The 15,415-nt window shown below is 43.7% G+C and overlaps 1 protein-coding gene across 1 annotated transcript; it reads right to left on the bottom strand.

Annotated features, from left to right (window-relative positions):
• Positions 1-4: 4 nt before the first annotated feature.
• Positions 5-3,834, bottom strand: ATF5 (activating transcription factor 5). Its single transcript, XM_028702454.2, has 3 exons — positions 3,677-3,834; positions 2,309-2,587; positions 5-1,150 (listed from the first exon to the last, which is right to left on the bottom strand). Exons 2-3 carry the CDS (start codon positions 2,484-2,486, stop codon positions 507-509), a joined length of 822 nt encoding a protein of 273 aa, XP_028558287.1. The 5' UTR covers positions 2,487-2,587; positions 3,677-3,834; the 3' UTR covers positions 5-506.
• Positions 3,835-15,415: the final 11,581 nt, after the last annotated feature.

Raw genomic sequence — 15,415 nt, 5'->3', positions numbered from 1 at the left:
TGGCAGGTGTTCAAAACAAGTGTTTATTGGTGCATAGTTGAAAAGGTGCAAGAAAGTAGTGCTATATAGTGTACATACGAAAAAGCCATCTCACAGCCTTGAGACTGTTGTCTGTTTCCTGATTTGGGGGACAAGTAAGGATGGGGAAGGAGAAAGAGAGAGAAAGAGAGGTACTATCCTGTCACAGCCTACCCCAAAAAACCTGAGACGATTTCCAAAACTAGCTCATCTTGGACCTTTACACATCAGCAATCCTAATTTCCTCCAAATGTAATCCATTCTCCCCCTGATTTGTGCAGAGTTCAGTAGCCCCACAACTCTGAATCTGTCTTGCATAGTTCGTCTACATGGCCCTAACCTCATGCAGGCTCCTAATTCCCAACACATCCCAAACTTTATTCCTACATGCTTGATCTGTTCTTGTCTACTTCTGGTATCCCCATGGTTTCTCCTTGAGGCTATTATTTGGGGAAGTGGAGAGAGAATTGATACACAGCCCCCTGCCTTTAGGGGGAGGTGCGCTGGCGCTGACTTCGTGCCTTGTAGACTTCAATGAGAAGGTCTTTTACATACTGGATTTCTCTCTCAATGGATTCTGCTTTCTCGCGCAGCTCACGATTGCGTGCCTCCAGGGCCTGGCACTCATCCCCCAGTGCCTCATGTTCAGCCCGCTTGCGCTGACGGTACCGCAAGGCTGCTGTCTTGTTCTGGTCTCGCTTCTTCTGGCGCCGGTCCCCCTTGGGTGCTAGGGCAGATGACCGTTGTAATGGGGCATGGACATCACTGCCCTGCAGGGGGAGCTCAGCAGGCACTTCTCCGCCATAGATCTCCAGCAATTCTAAGCAGCTTGAATCCAAGGTCTGCAGGGGAGCAGGTGCAGGGTGGTGGTCGAGGGGTTGAAAACCATCACCAAAGGGGAAGTGGAAGTTCCCATCAGAGGGAGGGGTGCTGGGTGCTACCTGGTCTGGTGAGAGTGACTCCTCCAAGAAATAATCCTCCATCTGCTCCAACTCTTTCTTGAGCAGTGAGGCCATGGCCTCCAGGTCCGGAGCAGGAGGGGAGGGCAGTGAGAGTGGCGAGGGCTCCCCTGACACACTCAGGAGCGTGGCCAGGTCTGTGCGCTCCGTCATCCAGTCTGAGAAGCCATCGCCTACAAACAAGCAGGAAGAAAGTCAGCTGTAGACAGGCAAGTATGAATCTACAAGACTCTGCTAGAAAGCTTGACCCCATCAACTTCTACACATGAGAGTGGACAAACTGGGAGCCAAGAGCTCTTGCACATTAGGCAGTTGGTGCATATGGGATATTCTGGAGACAGCCACACGTCAGAATAAGCACAGGAAGGAGTGGGTCAAAATATGGAGCAACCAGAAGCCACATGTGGGAAAGGGTAGGAGGAAAGTAAAAGAAATTAAAAGACTCTAATTGAAGCTCTTCTCCAGTCCTTTTATTGGTTGTAAAACAGCTATTCACCTTTTGGCTTTCAAGCTGTCTAGTATAATTGTGAGTCTTGCGTCTTTTTAAAAAAATAATTGAATACTGTGTAAGGGATATCAAGAGGATAATATTCAAGGGGAATAATAGGTTATGAATCGGGGGGGGGGGGCAATGCTAACCCTTGATGGAGTGGCATAGCCACCACTGCTTTCACAGTCCTCCTGCTTAAGATGGGAAAGGAGTATGGAAGAATACATTTTCACAAGCTGGAGCAGCAAAGAGGCCTGGATCAGGTCTGTTGCTGTCGTACGATAGCAGGCTTTTCTGGCCTATACTCACCCCCTCCATGAAATGCCCCAGTGGTAGCTCCCACACAGCTGCTGTTGAGGCAAGGCCATTGAAGTACTCCTCACAAATGGGGCTGGAGCCATAGCTCAATGCCCCAGGTCCCAATTTCAATTTGTAGGCATCTCCAGGTAGGGTGAGATAATCTCATCTAAAACTCTGGAGAGCTGATGACAACCCCGGGCTACACAGCCAATGATCTGACTCAATATAAGGAAGCTTCCTGTGTTAATGGCAGAGACCATCCAGGCGGACACCTCCACCCATCAAAACCCTCTCCAGCACAGAGGATCATCAGATGGGATTGCTCTGTCCACTCTCAAATATATCTGATTTGCTGATACTTTGGTGTTTCCCAATGCTGTAGCAGTTTTATGAGCAATGCTTGGAAGAACTACAATCTATGTCAATGCTAGTTTCTCAATGACCTTCAGGGAAAAGATTCCCCTTTCCTGCTGCACCTGGAACAGTTCCCCACAGCCCTCAGACTCCAGCTTATGGTTCCTCCCCTGCTCAACCTACTCACCTGTCAGCAATGGGCGCTCCATGCTGAGGGCAAAGCCCTCATCCACAGGTCCGGCAAGCAGCTCACAATGACCGGCGTGGGGCAGCCGGTGCTTGAGCAGCTCCGGCCTGCAGGACATGGTGCTAGCTGGGAGCATGGTCAGGTCCAGGTCCAGGGTCAGTGCCGCCAGCAGGGACATCGTAGAAATGGTAATTCAGGGTCGACACAGGATTGGGATGCAGCACGCAAGGAGTAGCTCGGCTCCTGCAGGCAGGGATATTGGTGGTGGCAAAAAGGGACCTGGAGGAGGAGGAAAATACAGGTCAGAAATGCAAACAGTTTACCATTTTGGTAGAGGACCGAAGAAAAGGCCAGATCCCTTCCTACTCCATACCAGGCTTAGCTTACCCATCTCAAACTGGAATAACTTTTGTTCTGCTAGAGGATTTAAGTGATATCAGAGCAGACAACAGGACTTGCAAAGCAGGCCTTTGTATGTTGTTAGGCAGTTAGCTGTGGCCTGGACCACTCCCCACCTCCAGTCCTACAACCTTCCTAGCTTCTCTCTCCCCTCCTCCCACATCAAGAGTATTATCCAGATGGACACGGCATGTGTATGTTGCACAATTCCTGCCAGCATAGCCTTTGGGAGAAGTGTTTCATGATTCCGACCATGTGGCATCCACAGTACAAGCTCTGGACCATTCGACTGCTGGTTTCGGGTGTCATGAAAGGGCAGCATATGGTAGATCCCATTGATTATCAGTGTATTTTGACTGCCAGGGATAGAACAGGCATTTGTGGGACTTTCCGTCTTGCATGCCAAAATAACCTGGCCGCAAAACAGCATAAAAAAAAAAGCTTGGGCCAGCCCTATAGAAGCGCTACGCCCTTGGAACAGTGGAAAATCTCCCGAGAGGTTTAGCATGGGCAGGGATAGACAAGTCGCGCTCCCCCTCCCCCCCCATCTGCCTTATGCGCTGGGAGGGGAAGAGGGCGGGGACATGTCATCGCGCACCTGCTTCTCCCGGTGAGGTTTGGCATGACGCACCTGCTCCTTTCCCTAGAGAGCCCAGAAGAGCAACCTTCTCGAGCCCCGAGAACAGAGGGAGCAGATTTCTCTATGCGTTTTTTCGGGGGGGGGGTCGTGCTATTCTACAGCAATACAGAGGACTATGCGGGCGTTAGGAAACCCTCGAGGTCTAGCAACACGCCCCCACCCATTGCGTTTCGGTCTGTATCCTCAACGCCCCCCGGGATTGGAAAAAGAGATACAGGGAGGGAGGGAGGGGAAAAGGGACCCGACCGCACCAAGCGGCAGCTCGATCCCCGACCCGCTTTTCCTAAAGATGGGTTCTGCCAGCGGAAGCCCCCAAAAGATCTACTCACTCCATTTTGCTTGTTTCGTTGCAGCGTGCAATACACGCTTGTTCGCTTCAAGATCCGCGCAGCTCTAGAAAGCCATGTCCTCGATCTCGCCCACGCGTCGCCGCTCTCCGTCCGAAACCTCTGTTGTATCTGTGTCGAGAAAGGAATGAGTCATAGCGGGGTGGAGTCTTCCTATATATCGCTCCAGCCGCCCAAGCCGCAGCGCCCGCTCGTCGCGTATCCATCCACCGGCCCTTTCCCTTGACATTGCGCATGCTCCTTTTGGAACGGGATTGTAATCTGTTTATCCTTCCTTAAAACATATTCTTTCTTCCACGTTAGGAAACGCGCGGTTAGTCCGTAGCTGATTCTTTAAAATAAAGGTGTTTCGGTGCTGTACTTTCCGAGGAATGCAGAGCTGAGCTGCGGTTAGTTTAGCGAGATGCATGTACTCTGCACATGCTCAAAAGCGCCTTGTGATCTAAGAACACCTGTTCAGAGGTTGGGCCTTGAAAGCGAGGTTGCTGGCTAATTCCTTCTCTTCTCGAATTAAGTTATGGCATTACAGGTGCAGAGTGCCCTGCCTCCGTTTAGCTGGAGCCATGCCTGGTAGGACATGAGCAAGTAAATCATACTTGACATATACTGTACCCAGCCATACTTTTGCTAATGCACAACAACTCTCTAGTTGAACAGGTGTTTTCCACGGAGGAATAAAAAACAGAAAGGTGACCTACAACCTAGATCAATTTTCTCTTCTGGTTCTTTGAACTTTCTTTACTAGCAAGAAGATTTGAAGAAAAGGTGGGAGAGGAGGGAGGGATCATGGTGAAGACCCTCTGCTTCTAAGTCATTGATGGGACTTCATTGCTGCTTCTACTTCTGCATGCAGTTTTCAATTGATTTCTGATCTTTGCCTGTTCCCAACAACTTTATGCCTTAGGTCCTTCATGTTCCTATTGTGTGATCTAAGAGGCTGAGATCACAAAGCATCATGTGATAGGATAATGAAACATGAAAAGGATCCAATCTAGATCAAATATTTGCTCTAAGCGGGTGGGTGAGTTATTTCCCACTGATATAGACTGTCACATGCTTCCATCACAATCACACAAATAATGTGTGCTCCTTGTTTCAAATGATAATATTTGAATATTGGGTCTTAGATGTGGCATCTTTCTCTGACAACACTAGCTGGTGTAAGCAATGTGACTTGCACAGTTGAAAATAGTGGAGGTTGCCAAGCTCGGCTGTCTTCCACTGCAAACAAAACAGTAGCCCAAGTGGGTCTTTCCCAACTCAACAAATGTCAGTCCCTCTCGTCCCTCTGATTCACAGAGAAAGCACCAAAAAGTCTCCACAGAGCAGTGTGCAAGATTTTAAGATGCACCTTCAAACACCCATCCCAAAGAATCCTGGGTAACATGAAAGCTTGCACATTTGCTTCTTGATTCTCAAAAAGCTGGTGTATAACTCTCATTGGAATATACTTCTTTTTAACTGTCTAACGTATATATTAAACCCCTGGCCCCTCTCTTTTCTATACAGTATTTAGCACTCAAGTGGTTAAAGAAGATTTTAAGCAGTAACAATAGCCCTCTCCTCTGCCCCCAACTTGAAAATGAGATCATCACAAGCCGGTCTTTGGGCTTGAATGTTTATGCCTGCCTACAATGTCCACATGTTAGCAAGAACTAGATGGTACGGTATTTCAGAACTATTTTACCAGTGCAGAGAGCAGAACACACACAGCAAAGGCAGCCGCGATACGGCACATTGCACTAGGGTTGCATCAGCTGTGGGTGTACCAGGATAAAGAAGGGGAATTCTCAGTTGCTTCTCATTGGCTACTGGACAGGCAAGTGCGGCATCAAGATTAGCTTCAGGAACTGTCCATCTAACAGGAGGCCAGGAGCTCAGGCCCGCCTCCTGCAACGGCCTGCTGAGGTTGTCACAAATGCTTCCCACATATGTTGAAGTGGCTCCTTTTATTAGCGTCCCTGAAAGTGAGGAAGCTTTTGCATTACACAGGTCTCCTATCAGGCAACAACTGTGAAGGCTGTTGTTACTATGTTGCTGCTAATCAGGATAAGAGCTACAAAGAATATAGGAATCCCAGAAGTATCACCATGGTTTTAGGGAGAGAATTTAAAGCTTATTCTAGCAGAGGAGGGAGTCACTGCTGGCCATGGCAGTGCCATCTGCTTCTGAAATCAGTCCCACTCAGAAAGGTTAAAAGTCCATCTGTATTGACCTGAGATGAGTAACAGAATGTAGATTTCTGAATGTGGAATCTGCATGTCAAGAGGGAAAATAAAAAAATGAAACCCTTGCTATTTGTACTGTGAGGTTTTAAAAATCAGATTCTTCTGATTTTTTTGTAGTGAATTTGGATAAAGGTTGACCCTTGAAATTGGGTCTTTTTTCACTGCCATCATGCTGAATTTTTAAATGTGCAGGATTCATTATACTCTTACCTCTTTACTCCTGATCGAGCTAATAACATTCACATCTTATCTCCGTTTATTCTTGAATTCAGTTATTTCTTTCCTGTTACCCTTGCCTCCCTTTGTCATCGTGGCAAGAGAGTTTGGATAGAAATGCTGCTTCAGGAACTGAAGGAGAGAGTCGTTGTCAAAGGACTTGTAATTATTGAAGAACATTGAACAGAGATTTTATCTTATTGGCCAGTGCTTCCTATAACATGGTAATAAAAACTGTCAGTTCTGAGACAATAATAATCTGGAAAGTCCCTATTATCCGCCTCCTCCTTTTCTCTCCCTGTTCTGACAAAATTCTCTTCCTGAACTGGCTCCAACTGCCTTGGAATGCTTCTGCCCATCATGAGTGGCATTCCAAATGACTCCATCAGCAAAATTTGGATAGTAAGCTCCTTGGGGCAGGGAGCAGTCTTTTTTTGCTTAGATTATTATGTTAAGCTCTGTGGGATGGATGAAGGAAAAAATGCTGAGCTTGAATCCTGGCAAGAAATCCTGGCACTGTAAGTAGTTCCTGTGTCAGAGAAACTGGCCCATTATCTGCCCTGGACAGATGGAGGAGGAGGAGCACATTTTGTTTGGGTGTGCACCCAGGAATTATTTGTGTGTTTATTTATTCATTTATCATTTCGAGGAAAGGAGAAGAGAAAATGACAAGACAAGCAAATAAGGACAAGGAAGAGGCAAAAAGCTAACAAAACAACCACAATAAGTGTGCTCACAAAGCTGAAACAGGAGATTTTTCCTGAAGAGGGGGAAAAAATAAACTCGTGCCAAACTGACCAGAGGCATGGCTGATTTGGAAGACTGAGGGCACCAGACCCTCAAAGTGTCCCTATTTTCGAGGGATGTCTCTGATTTACAGAAGCCATCCCAATTTCTGAATTGACCCCAGAATGTCCCACTTTTCCTTAGGATTTCCCTATTTTCATTGGAGAAATGTTGGAGGGTATGGTAAGATGTCCCTGTTTTCATTGGAGAAATGTTGGAGAGTATGGTAATATGTCCCTATTTTCAATGGAGAAATGCTGGAGGGTATGGAGTTGTATGACCCCTGAGCTGTCTGAAGGCAATCCTGTACAGGGAAGTTGTTGTTTTTTTAAATGTTTTATATATGTTGGAAGTTGCCTAGAGTGGCTGGGGCAATCCAGTCAGATGTGAGGGGTATAAATAGTAAAATTATCATTATGGAATGGGACGTCCCTATTTTCATTGGAGAAACGTTGGAGGGTATGAGGCAGGATGGCTCCTTCTCCACACTTGCAGGCCACAAAAGTAGCCCCTCACCCCCACAGATCTCTCTCCACAAAAGATGGCAGCCTATGGGGCTGGGAGAGCTTGGCCGCAGTAGTCCAGGCATTGGTGAATCCAAGACTAGATTACTGCAATGTACTCTAGGTGTGGAGTTTCCCTTGCACTTGGTCTGGAAATGGCAGTTAGTGCAGAATGATTGTTAACATGGTCAGCATATAACACCCATGCTCAAAGATCCGCTAGTTTGTTGCTAGATTTTGGGGGTGGGCAGTAAGGTTTTGGAGGGGACACAGTGTGCCCTACAGCCTGTGTTTTGTTGCCTAAGCTAGCCGGCTGACTTCAGTTGTGGCAAAGACAGCAGCCCTGTCACCAGTACCAAAGTAAGATTCAATTTACAGTCTAGTCAGCTTATGTGTGTGGAAGATGAGGTAGAAGGCAAAATGTATTGAGCCAGCCCTGTCTAAAGACTTCTTGTACTGCTTTCAATAGAATTTAGCCACTTCTGGAAAAGCTCCTAGCAGCTGCTGTCAGATTGTCCAATCTCACACTGGAAAATGTCCCTTATGCAAGAGAATTGGGATCTCATGTTCACTGAAGGGCATAGGGAAATGCAGTTCTAGTGTTCTGAGGAGGCCTGGCTGGGCCACGTTTTGAACCTCAGAAAACCCCTGTTAGCTTCATCTTAACAACTCATATGTCGGATTTTTCAAACTGCGTTTTCACTAGTGAGAATTAGAAACTCCTTTGGCCCGTGGAGTTTCTTACTTGTAAACACTCCTAAGGCAAAATAGGAAGCGGAAGATAATTCCCAGACCATCAGTTTATTGTATCGGATGCAGTTTTTAAAAATAACCTTTGAATTTCAGAACTTGTGATTTCACAGAACATTTGAGGATCTCTTGTGAAAAACTGAGTAAATCTCTGTGGTACTTTGAATTGTTTGCTCCACTGGCAACGGCAAGGCCTGGCCAAGAGGCCACCCTCTGCTGCCTTGACCCCTGGCCAGTTCTCTCTTGCTGTAGGGTGACCCTTGCCTTGCCAACTGCATTCCTGGAGGTCAATAGCCCAGAAGGGGCAGAGGTTGCCGTATGTAGCCAGCATGGCGGGGACAAGGCCTCTGTCTCCTGGATTACCCCGTATGTTATTTTCTCTGCCCTTTTGCCGGCCATGAAGGCAGCACGTGGAGATTGCTAACTGTGGCTGGTTAATGAGGCCAGGAAATCTAGGACTTTTGGGTGCCTCTGTCCCTTGCATTAGTTCTATTATTGTTGTTATTTATATAGCTTTAGAGTAACAAAACCAAACAAAAAGCAGGTCCCTGCCCCAAAGCACTTACAGTTAGGGTTGGGCAAATCTAGCACTTTTGGTTTTCCCTCAGTTTTCCAGACTGAAATTCATTTCCACATAAATTTGCATTTTTTAAAAAAAGCTCCTCGTGAAAAATTAATTGCATTTTAGTAAGAACTCCCTCTAATAAGCAGATCTGAATGCAATTTTGATAGACAACATTTTCCAATAATACAATGCATTTGGTATGACATTTTCACTAATACATGCATATTTATGCACACTTGACCCCAGTGTATGCGTTTTTGTACGCAATGTCTCAGGAAGCACAATGCAACATTTAGAGATGTGCATATTTTGAAGGTTGCCTGTGTTTCAGTTCTCATTAGTTTTGGAAAGTTTAAATTAGGTAGATTTGCCTTTAAACACAAACATAATTTAATTTCTCTTGCGCCCCTACTTATGGTCCACAGTTTACTGTGAGGGAGGCAACAGAAGGGGGGGGGATGGAAACAAAGGTCAAGTGGGAAAACCTATCCAGTCAGTGCAGCATCGGAAGCTTAGTTTCAGTACAGAATGAGGACTAAGGGGTTGTGCCAAAGGTGTCACAGAAAAGGCACTTTTGCTGATTGCCACGAAGTTGGATGGGAATGACTGGCCCCCAGGGTTGGCCCAGGACCTGCTGCCTGAAATTAAAGGCAAGATGTCCCTGCACTGGGGCGTAGCTAGCTGCTCTGGCACCTGGAGTGGCAGGGGTGGGCTGTGGCCATCCTCCCAGGGGGGCACCACGGCAATCCACCCAGGGGGACGCCATGGCAAGCTGCCCATGGAGTCCGCCAGGCAGACGCAAGCCCCACACTCCTATTTTGGGCAGTGCAGGGCCCTGAGCCACCGCGTCACTCCCAGGAGAGACGCGTGGCTCGGGTGCGCTGCAGGCCAGGCCCCGCAGTAAGTGCCGCCCCCTGCAGTGTACCATTTTGTCACCCCCTCAGGGATGACACCTGGGGGGACTGCACCCCCTGCACCCCCCTTCCTACGGCCCTGGCCCCACACCCATTCCATGTACAGAAGCTGACAGATTTCCTCCTCTGCAAACTTTGCAAGACATTTGTAGCTATGCAAAACCTGAGGTGCTTGGGGTAGCAGACCACGCTTCACAGGAAGAAAAAAAGACAAAACAGGCAGCTGATGCTTATACATAGATACACATTGTTATAAATGGGTAGCTCGGGCTGTAATGTGCCAAAGGGAGAAGTGGATGGTCTTGCCTTCTGGCAGGGAATGGTTGGACTGTTGAATTTGTGGCAGAAAAGATTCCTAGAATGAAGCCTGTCTGCAATCTATGCACATACACAGAGAGGGAGAGAGAGAGGAGACAAGTAGCCCTTGCAATATTTCCTAGGTGTGGAGATGCTGGCTGCAATTAGGAAGGAAATGCACTCTGCATATGCACATAAGCAACCATTTTCTAATACTAAAACTATTCCAAGGTTGATCCTAAGCCTTGGCTTGAAGCAAACTCTATTGACCTTGAAAGCCTTTTCAAGCTTTTTGAGGCCCACTAAAAGTACTCGGGGATTTTTTTGTTTTGTTTTTGGCATGCTGAACAAAGTTCCCCATGGAGTATTGTGTAACTCCAACCACATTGCAACCTCCAAGTCTCCATGGTGACCATGGCTGGCTCCCCACCTCTCTTTGGTGAGTTGTCATGGAGATTCCTTTAAAAACTCAGGGGAACTGAAGTGTTCCAGCCAGTCCTTCCTCGAAGCTCAGGGCAGGGTGAAACATAAAATCCTGTGGGGAGTTACTGTCAGCTTTTCCGCTGAGACTTTGTAGGAAAACATACTTGGGTTGTGTAAATGCAAGGCAGCCACTCTTCCCATTTACCTGAGGCAGCCCTGTCTTCTGATAGTCAATTACTATCTTTTTTGGAGGGAGATTTATTAACTCAGGTATTCATTCATTCCACATTGCATTAACATCTCTACATCCAAAAAACACCCAAGTCATTTACTGAAAAAGAAAATAAATGGATGTTGGAGATACCATCTTTTAATGTTGTTATGTGCACTAAAGAGGGTGTTCACCTGTCCTACTTTACAGAGGACAGTTTGCAGTTTGGAGACCTGACCAGTTCAATGTTGTGTACACACCATACCTTCAAGGTACTTCCCCCCCCCACACACACAAAAGAATCCTGGGAACTGTGGTTTGTTACGGGTGCTGAGGATTGTAGCTCTGGGGTGCTAAACGATAGTTCCTATGAGACTTTAAACATATGCTATGTATGCAGCCTCAGCTTGGTTTAGAGAGAAAAAGCTATCAGAAAACCTTCAAGTTGCTCATCAACAGTTGGCACCTAGACAGCAGACTGAAGATGAGGCACTTCTAGGGTGACCTAGTCATCCACCTACATCTACCTTTGCTCCAGTACAAAAGCATGAACCTTACACCTCCCTGGTGTAAGGTATTGCATTTTTATGAACATTAAAGTGCATCTATTCATATGAATGAGTGTATGCACACTTTATTGAAATCATCTTTGGCCCTCTTTTTGAGGGGTGGAAGGGTAGGATATATAGCTACAGCCGTTCTTGGATTGAGCTATCTGTGAAATGGTAACCACATGGTTGGATTACTGCAATGCACTCTAGGTGGGGGGGGGGGGCTACTTTGGAATCATAGAATTGTAAAGTTGGGAGGAACTCTGCGGCTCATCTATTTATTTATTTATTTATTTTTCCCAGCATAATTTTTATTATTTCAACATAAACCAACAAAATTAAACAAACAGTTTCATTTAATTCTACAAATTCATTCTTAAGACTTCCTTCGACCTCTCCGCAAATCTTTCGTTGTCTATCTAACACATACTTTCGCATCTCCTACTATCTATTGACATTGTTTCATTCCTTTCCACCCTTTTCCTTTCGACAATAGCCCTGCTATTCTCACAGAGTTCTTTTAAACCCTACTAGCGTTATTTGTCCCTCACTTAATTTATCCAGATACTCCACAAATCTTCCCCAATCCTCTATAAACCTTTGATCTTTTAAATATCTAATTTTTCCCGTCAATCTATCTAGTTCCGCATAATTTAGTAGTTTCTCTCTCCACTCCTCAATTGTCGGTATCTTCTGTTGTTTCCAATTCTGGGCAAGTAACACTCTTGCTGCAGTTGTAGCATATTGGAAGAATTTGCAGTCTTTGTTCTTAATCTCCTTTCCTGATAAACCTAATAAAAAGGCTTCTGGTTTTTCCCCAAAAGAACATTTTAAAATTTTTTTCATTTCCGTATACACCTCTTCCCAGAAACCCTTAACCCTTTTACAATCCCACCACATGTGGTAGAAGGTTCCCTCTTCTTCCCTGCATTTCCAGCATTTATTACATACTTTATACATTTTTGCTAATTTCGCAGGGGTAATATACCACCGATATAGCATCTTCATTAAATTTTCCTTCAAAGTTACACATGCAGTGAATTTAAGATTTTTTCTCCATAATTTCTCCCATTCTTCATAATAGATGTTATAGCCAAAGTCCCTTGCCCAGTGTATCATTACCGACTTTACTTCCTCGTCTATTAAGTTCCACTCTAGCAGCTGATTGTACATTTTTGATAATATTTTATAGTCATTATTTATTATCTCCATCTGGAATTTTGACTCTTTTCCTATGTATCCTCTGTCTTTAATATCTTTCCTAGCCACTTCGTTTATTTGGAGATAGTGTAACCAATCAAACACCTTTTCCTTAACCTGATCATAGGGTTTTAATTTCCACTTCTCCCCTTCTTTAATTAACAATTGTTCATAAGTAATCCATTTATCACGCATGTTAATTTTTTTAATACTTGTGGCTTCTAGTGGGGACATCCAGTGCGGAACCTTGGGTTCCAGTAAGAATCTGTTCCTCTCCCAAACTTCTATTAGAGGGCCTCTGAATATATGGCTTCCGAATCCCTTGTGTACCTTCTTCTTCTCGTAGCATAAATACGCATGCCACCCAAATCTATTGTCGTGGCCCTCCAGATCCAAGAGTTCTTTATTTTCTAGTTTTATCCATGGTTTTATCCAGCATAGACACGCTGCCTCATAGTATAATTTCAAATCTGGGAGTGCAAATCCCCCCCTTTCTTTTGCCTCTGTCAATAATTTAAACTGGATCCTTGGCCTCTTGCCCTGCCATACATACTTCGAGACCTCTCTTTGCCACTCTTTAAATATCCCTGTACCTTTAATTACCGGAATATTCTGAAACAAAAACAACATTCTCGGCAGTACATTCATCTTGATTATGGCTATCCTGCCCCAAAAAGATAGTTTCAACTTTCCCCACGTCACCAAGTCCCTTTTAATCTCTTTCCATACCACTTCATAGTTATTCTTGAATAATTCTATATTTTTTGGGGTTATCCATATTCCTAAATATTTCACCTTTCTAGCCACCTCTATCTCTGTTTGTTGTTTTAGTTCTTCAATTGTGGTTAAATCTATATTCTTTGTCATTAGTTTGGTCTTACTTTTATTTAGCTTGAAGCCCGCCACCTTGCCAAATTGTTCTAGTTCTTCCAATACTTCTTTTATTGAGTTCGTCGGATCCTCTAATGTTATTAACAAATCGTCTGCGAATGCTTTGACTTTATATTCGTTTCTACCGATTGTTATCCCTTTTATCTTTTTATTTTGTCTTAATGAATTTAATAACACTTCCAAAACAGTTATGAACAACAGTGGAGATAGCGGGCAACCCTGCCTTGTTCCCTTCTCTATCTTTATTTCTTCTGATACCACATTATTTATAATCAATTTCGCTTTTTGCTGCGTATAAATTGCTCTTATTCCATTAAGAAACTCTGTGCCTACCTCCATATATTCTAGATGTTTTAGTAAGAAATCCCAGTTTGTGTTGTCGAATGCTTTCTCTGCATCCACAAACACCAATATAGCTTGTTTGTCACTCTTGGCCGACAGATATTCTATAATATTTATTATGTTTCTTATGTTGTCCTTCATCTGCCTCCCCGGCAAAAAACCTGATTGATCTCCATGAATATAGTCTAGCAATATATTTTTCATTCTGTTTGCCAGTATTCCTGTAAAAATTTTATAATCTAAGTTTAGCAAAGAAATCGGCCTGTAGTTTTTAACTTGTAATAAGTCTGCATCTTGCTTTGGAATTAATGTTATGAATGCCTCTTTCCATGTTTCTGGTATTTCTCTTTCTTTTAAGATGTTATTTATCACTTCTTTTAGTGGTGGCAATAGTATAGCTTTCATTTCTTTATAATAACTGGCCGTAAATCCATCCGGACCTGGTGCTTTCCCTCTTTTTAGTTCTTTTATTACTTTTTCTATTTCCTCTGTCTCTATTGGAGTATTCAATTGTACTTTTTTCTCTTCTGGTATCCTTTGAACCTTTTTGTCCTTTAAGAATCTTTCTATTTTCCTCGAGTTGAATCTCTCTCTGTTTTTATATAGACCACTATAGTAGTCCACAAATGCTTTCCTTACTTCCTTAGGATTAGTTTTCTCTTCTCCATCTACTATTATTTTATTTATGGTACTTTGTTCCTTTCTCTTTTTTATCTGCCATGCCAGCAGTTTGCCCGATTTATTTGAGAATTCGAAACTCCTCAGCCTCAATTTTTTGATGTTCCATTCCACTTCTCTATTTATTAGCATCGCAAACTGAGATTGTAATGCTTTAATATTCTCCTTCGCTCTCTGGTTATTTGGTTTTTGAATTAACTTTTGTTCATTATCCATTATCTGTTTTAATATCTCTTTTTTCCATTTTTCTCTTCCTTTGTTTTTTGATCACGCTTTGCTGGATGAAGAAACCCCTCATCACTGCCTTGCTTGCATCCCATACCACCTTTGTTTTAGTACCTTTATTCATATTGTCCTTAAAATATTCTATTAGCTTTTTCTGAGCTTTTTCAATTATTTCTTGATCATCCAATAGACAGTCTTTTAATCTCCACCTAAAGGTTCTTTCTTCCAGGTCTTTCAGCTCTAATTTTATTGGATTGTGGTCAGATAAGGTTTTAGCTTGAATCTCCACCTTTAAAATTCTTGGAGTTAACTCGTTTGAGGTCCAAATCTGGTCAATTCGGGACAGTGACTGATTAGGTTCGGAATAATACGTAAACTGTTTTACCAACGGGTGTCTAAGTCTCCAACTATCAATCAGATTACAATTTTTAACTAATGTAAAAAAGGTTCTAGGTAACTTCCCATCTTTGCCACTTCCCTCTCTAAGTCTATCCATTTCTAAGGAGACCACCCCGTTCATATCTCCCAATATTATCATTTTCTGATCTACGTATTCCATTAATTTTTCTTCCAGATTTTTAAAAAAGTGTGACTTATTACCGTTTGGGGCGTATACCCCGATAATAATTAGATTTTCTCCTTGCCACTTTATTTGGACCGCCATTATCCTTCCCTCTTCATCCTTAAAAATTTGTTGCGCTTCAATTTGCCTTTTGATATATATAACCACTCCTCTCTTTTTATCTTTATCTGAGGAGACAAACTCGTTTCCCAATCTTTTGTTTATCAGTACTCTTTTATGTCTTCTTGCTATATGAGTTTCTTGTAAGCAAATGATATCTGAGCTTTCTTTTTTTAATATTTGTTCAATTTTATTTCGTTTTTTCTTATCATTCATCCCATTAATATTCCAACTGGTGATTTTTAATACCATGATAAAT

This window comes from Podarcis muralis, chromosome 13 (assembly GCF_964188315.1).
Source record: "Podarcis muralis chromosome 13, rPodMur119.hap1.1, whole genome shotgun sequence".
NCBI lineage: Eukaryota > Metazoa > Chordata > Lepidosauria > Squamata > Lacertidae > Podarcis > Podarcis muralis.
This window is presented reverse-complemented; position numbering and strand designations above follow the sequence as displayed.

What these genes read in the sequence shown, in the direction of transcription:
- ATF5 (XM_028702454.2), bottom strand. Translation starts at nt 2,486, where the DNA reads ATGTCCCTGCTGGCGGCACTGACCCTGGACCTGGACCTGACCATGCTC. An exon ending in GGAGCGCCCATTGCTGACAG is followed by an intron (nt 1,151 to 2,308) that starts GTGAGTAGGTTG and finishes GCTTGTTTGTAG; the next exon opens with GCGATGGCTTCTCAGACTGG.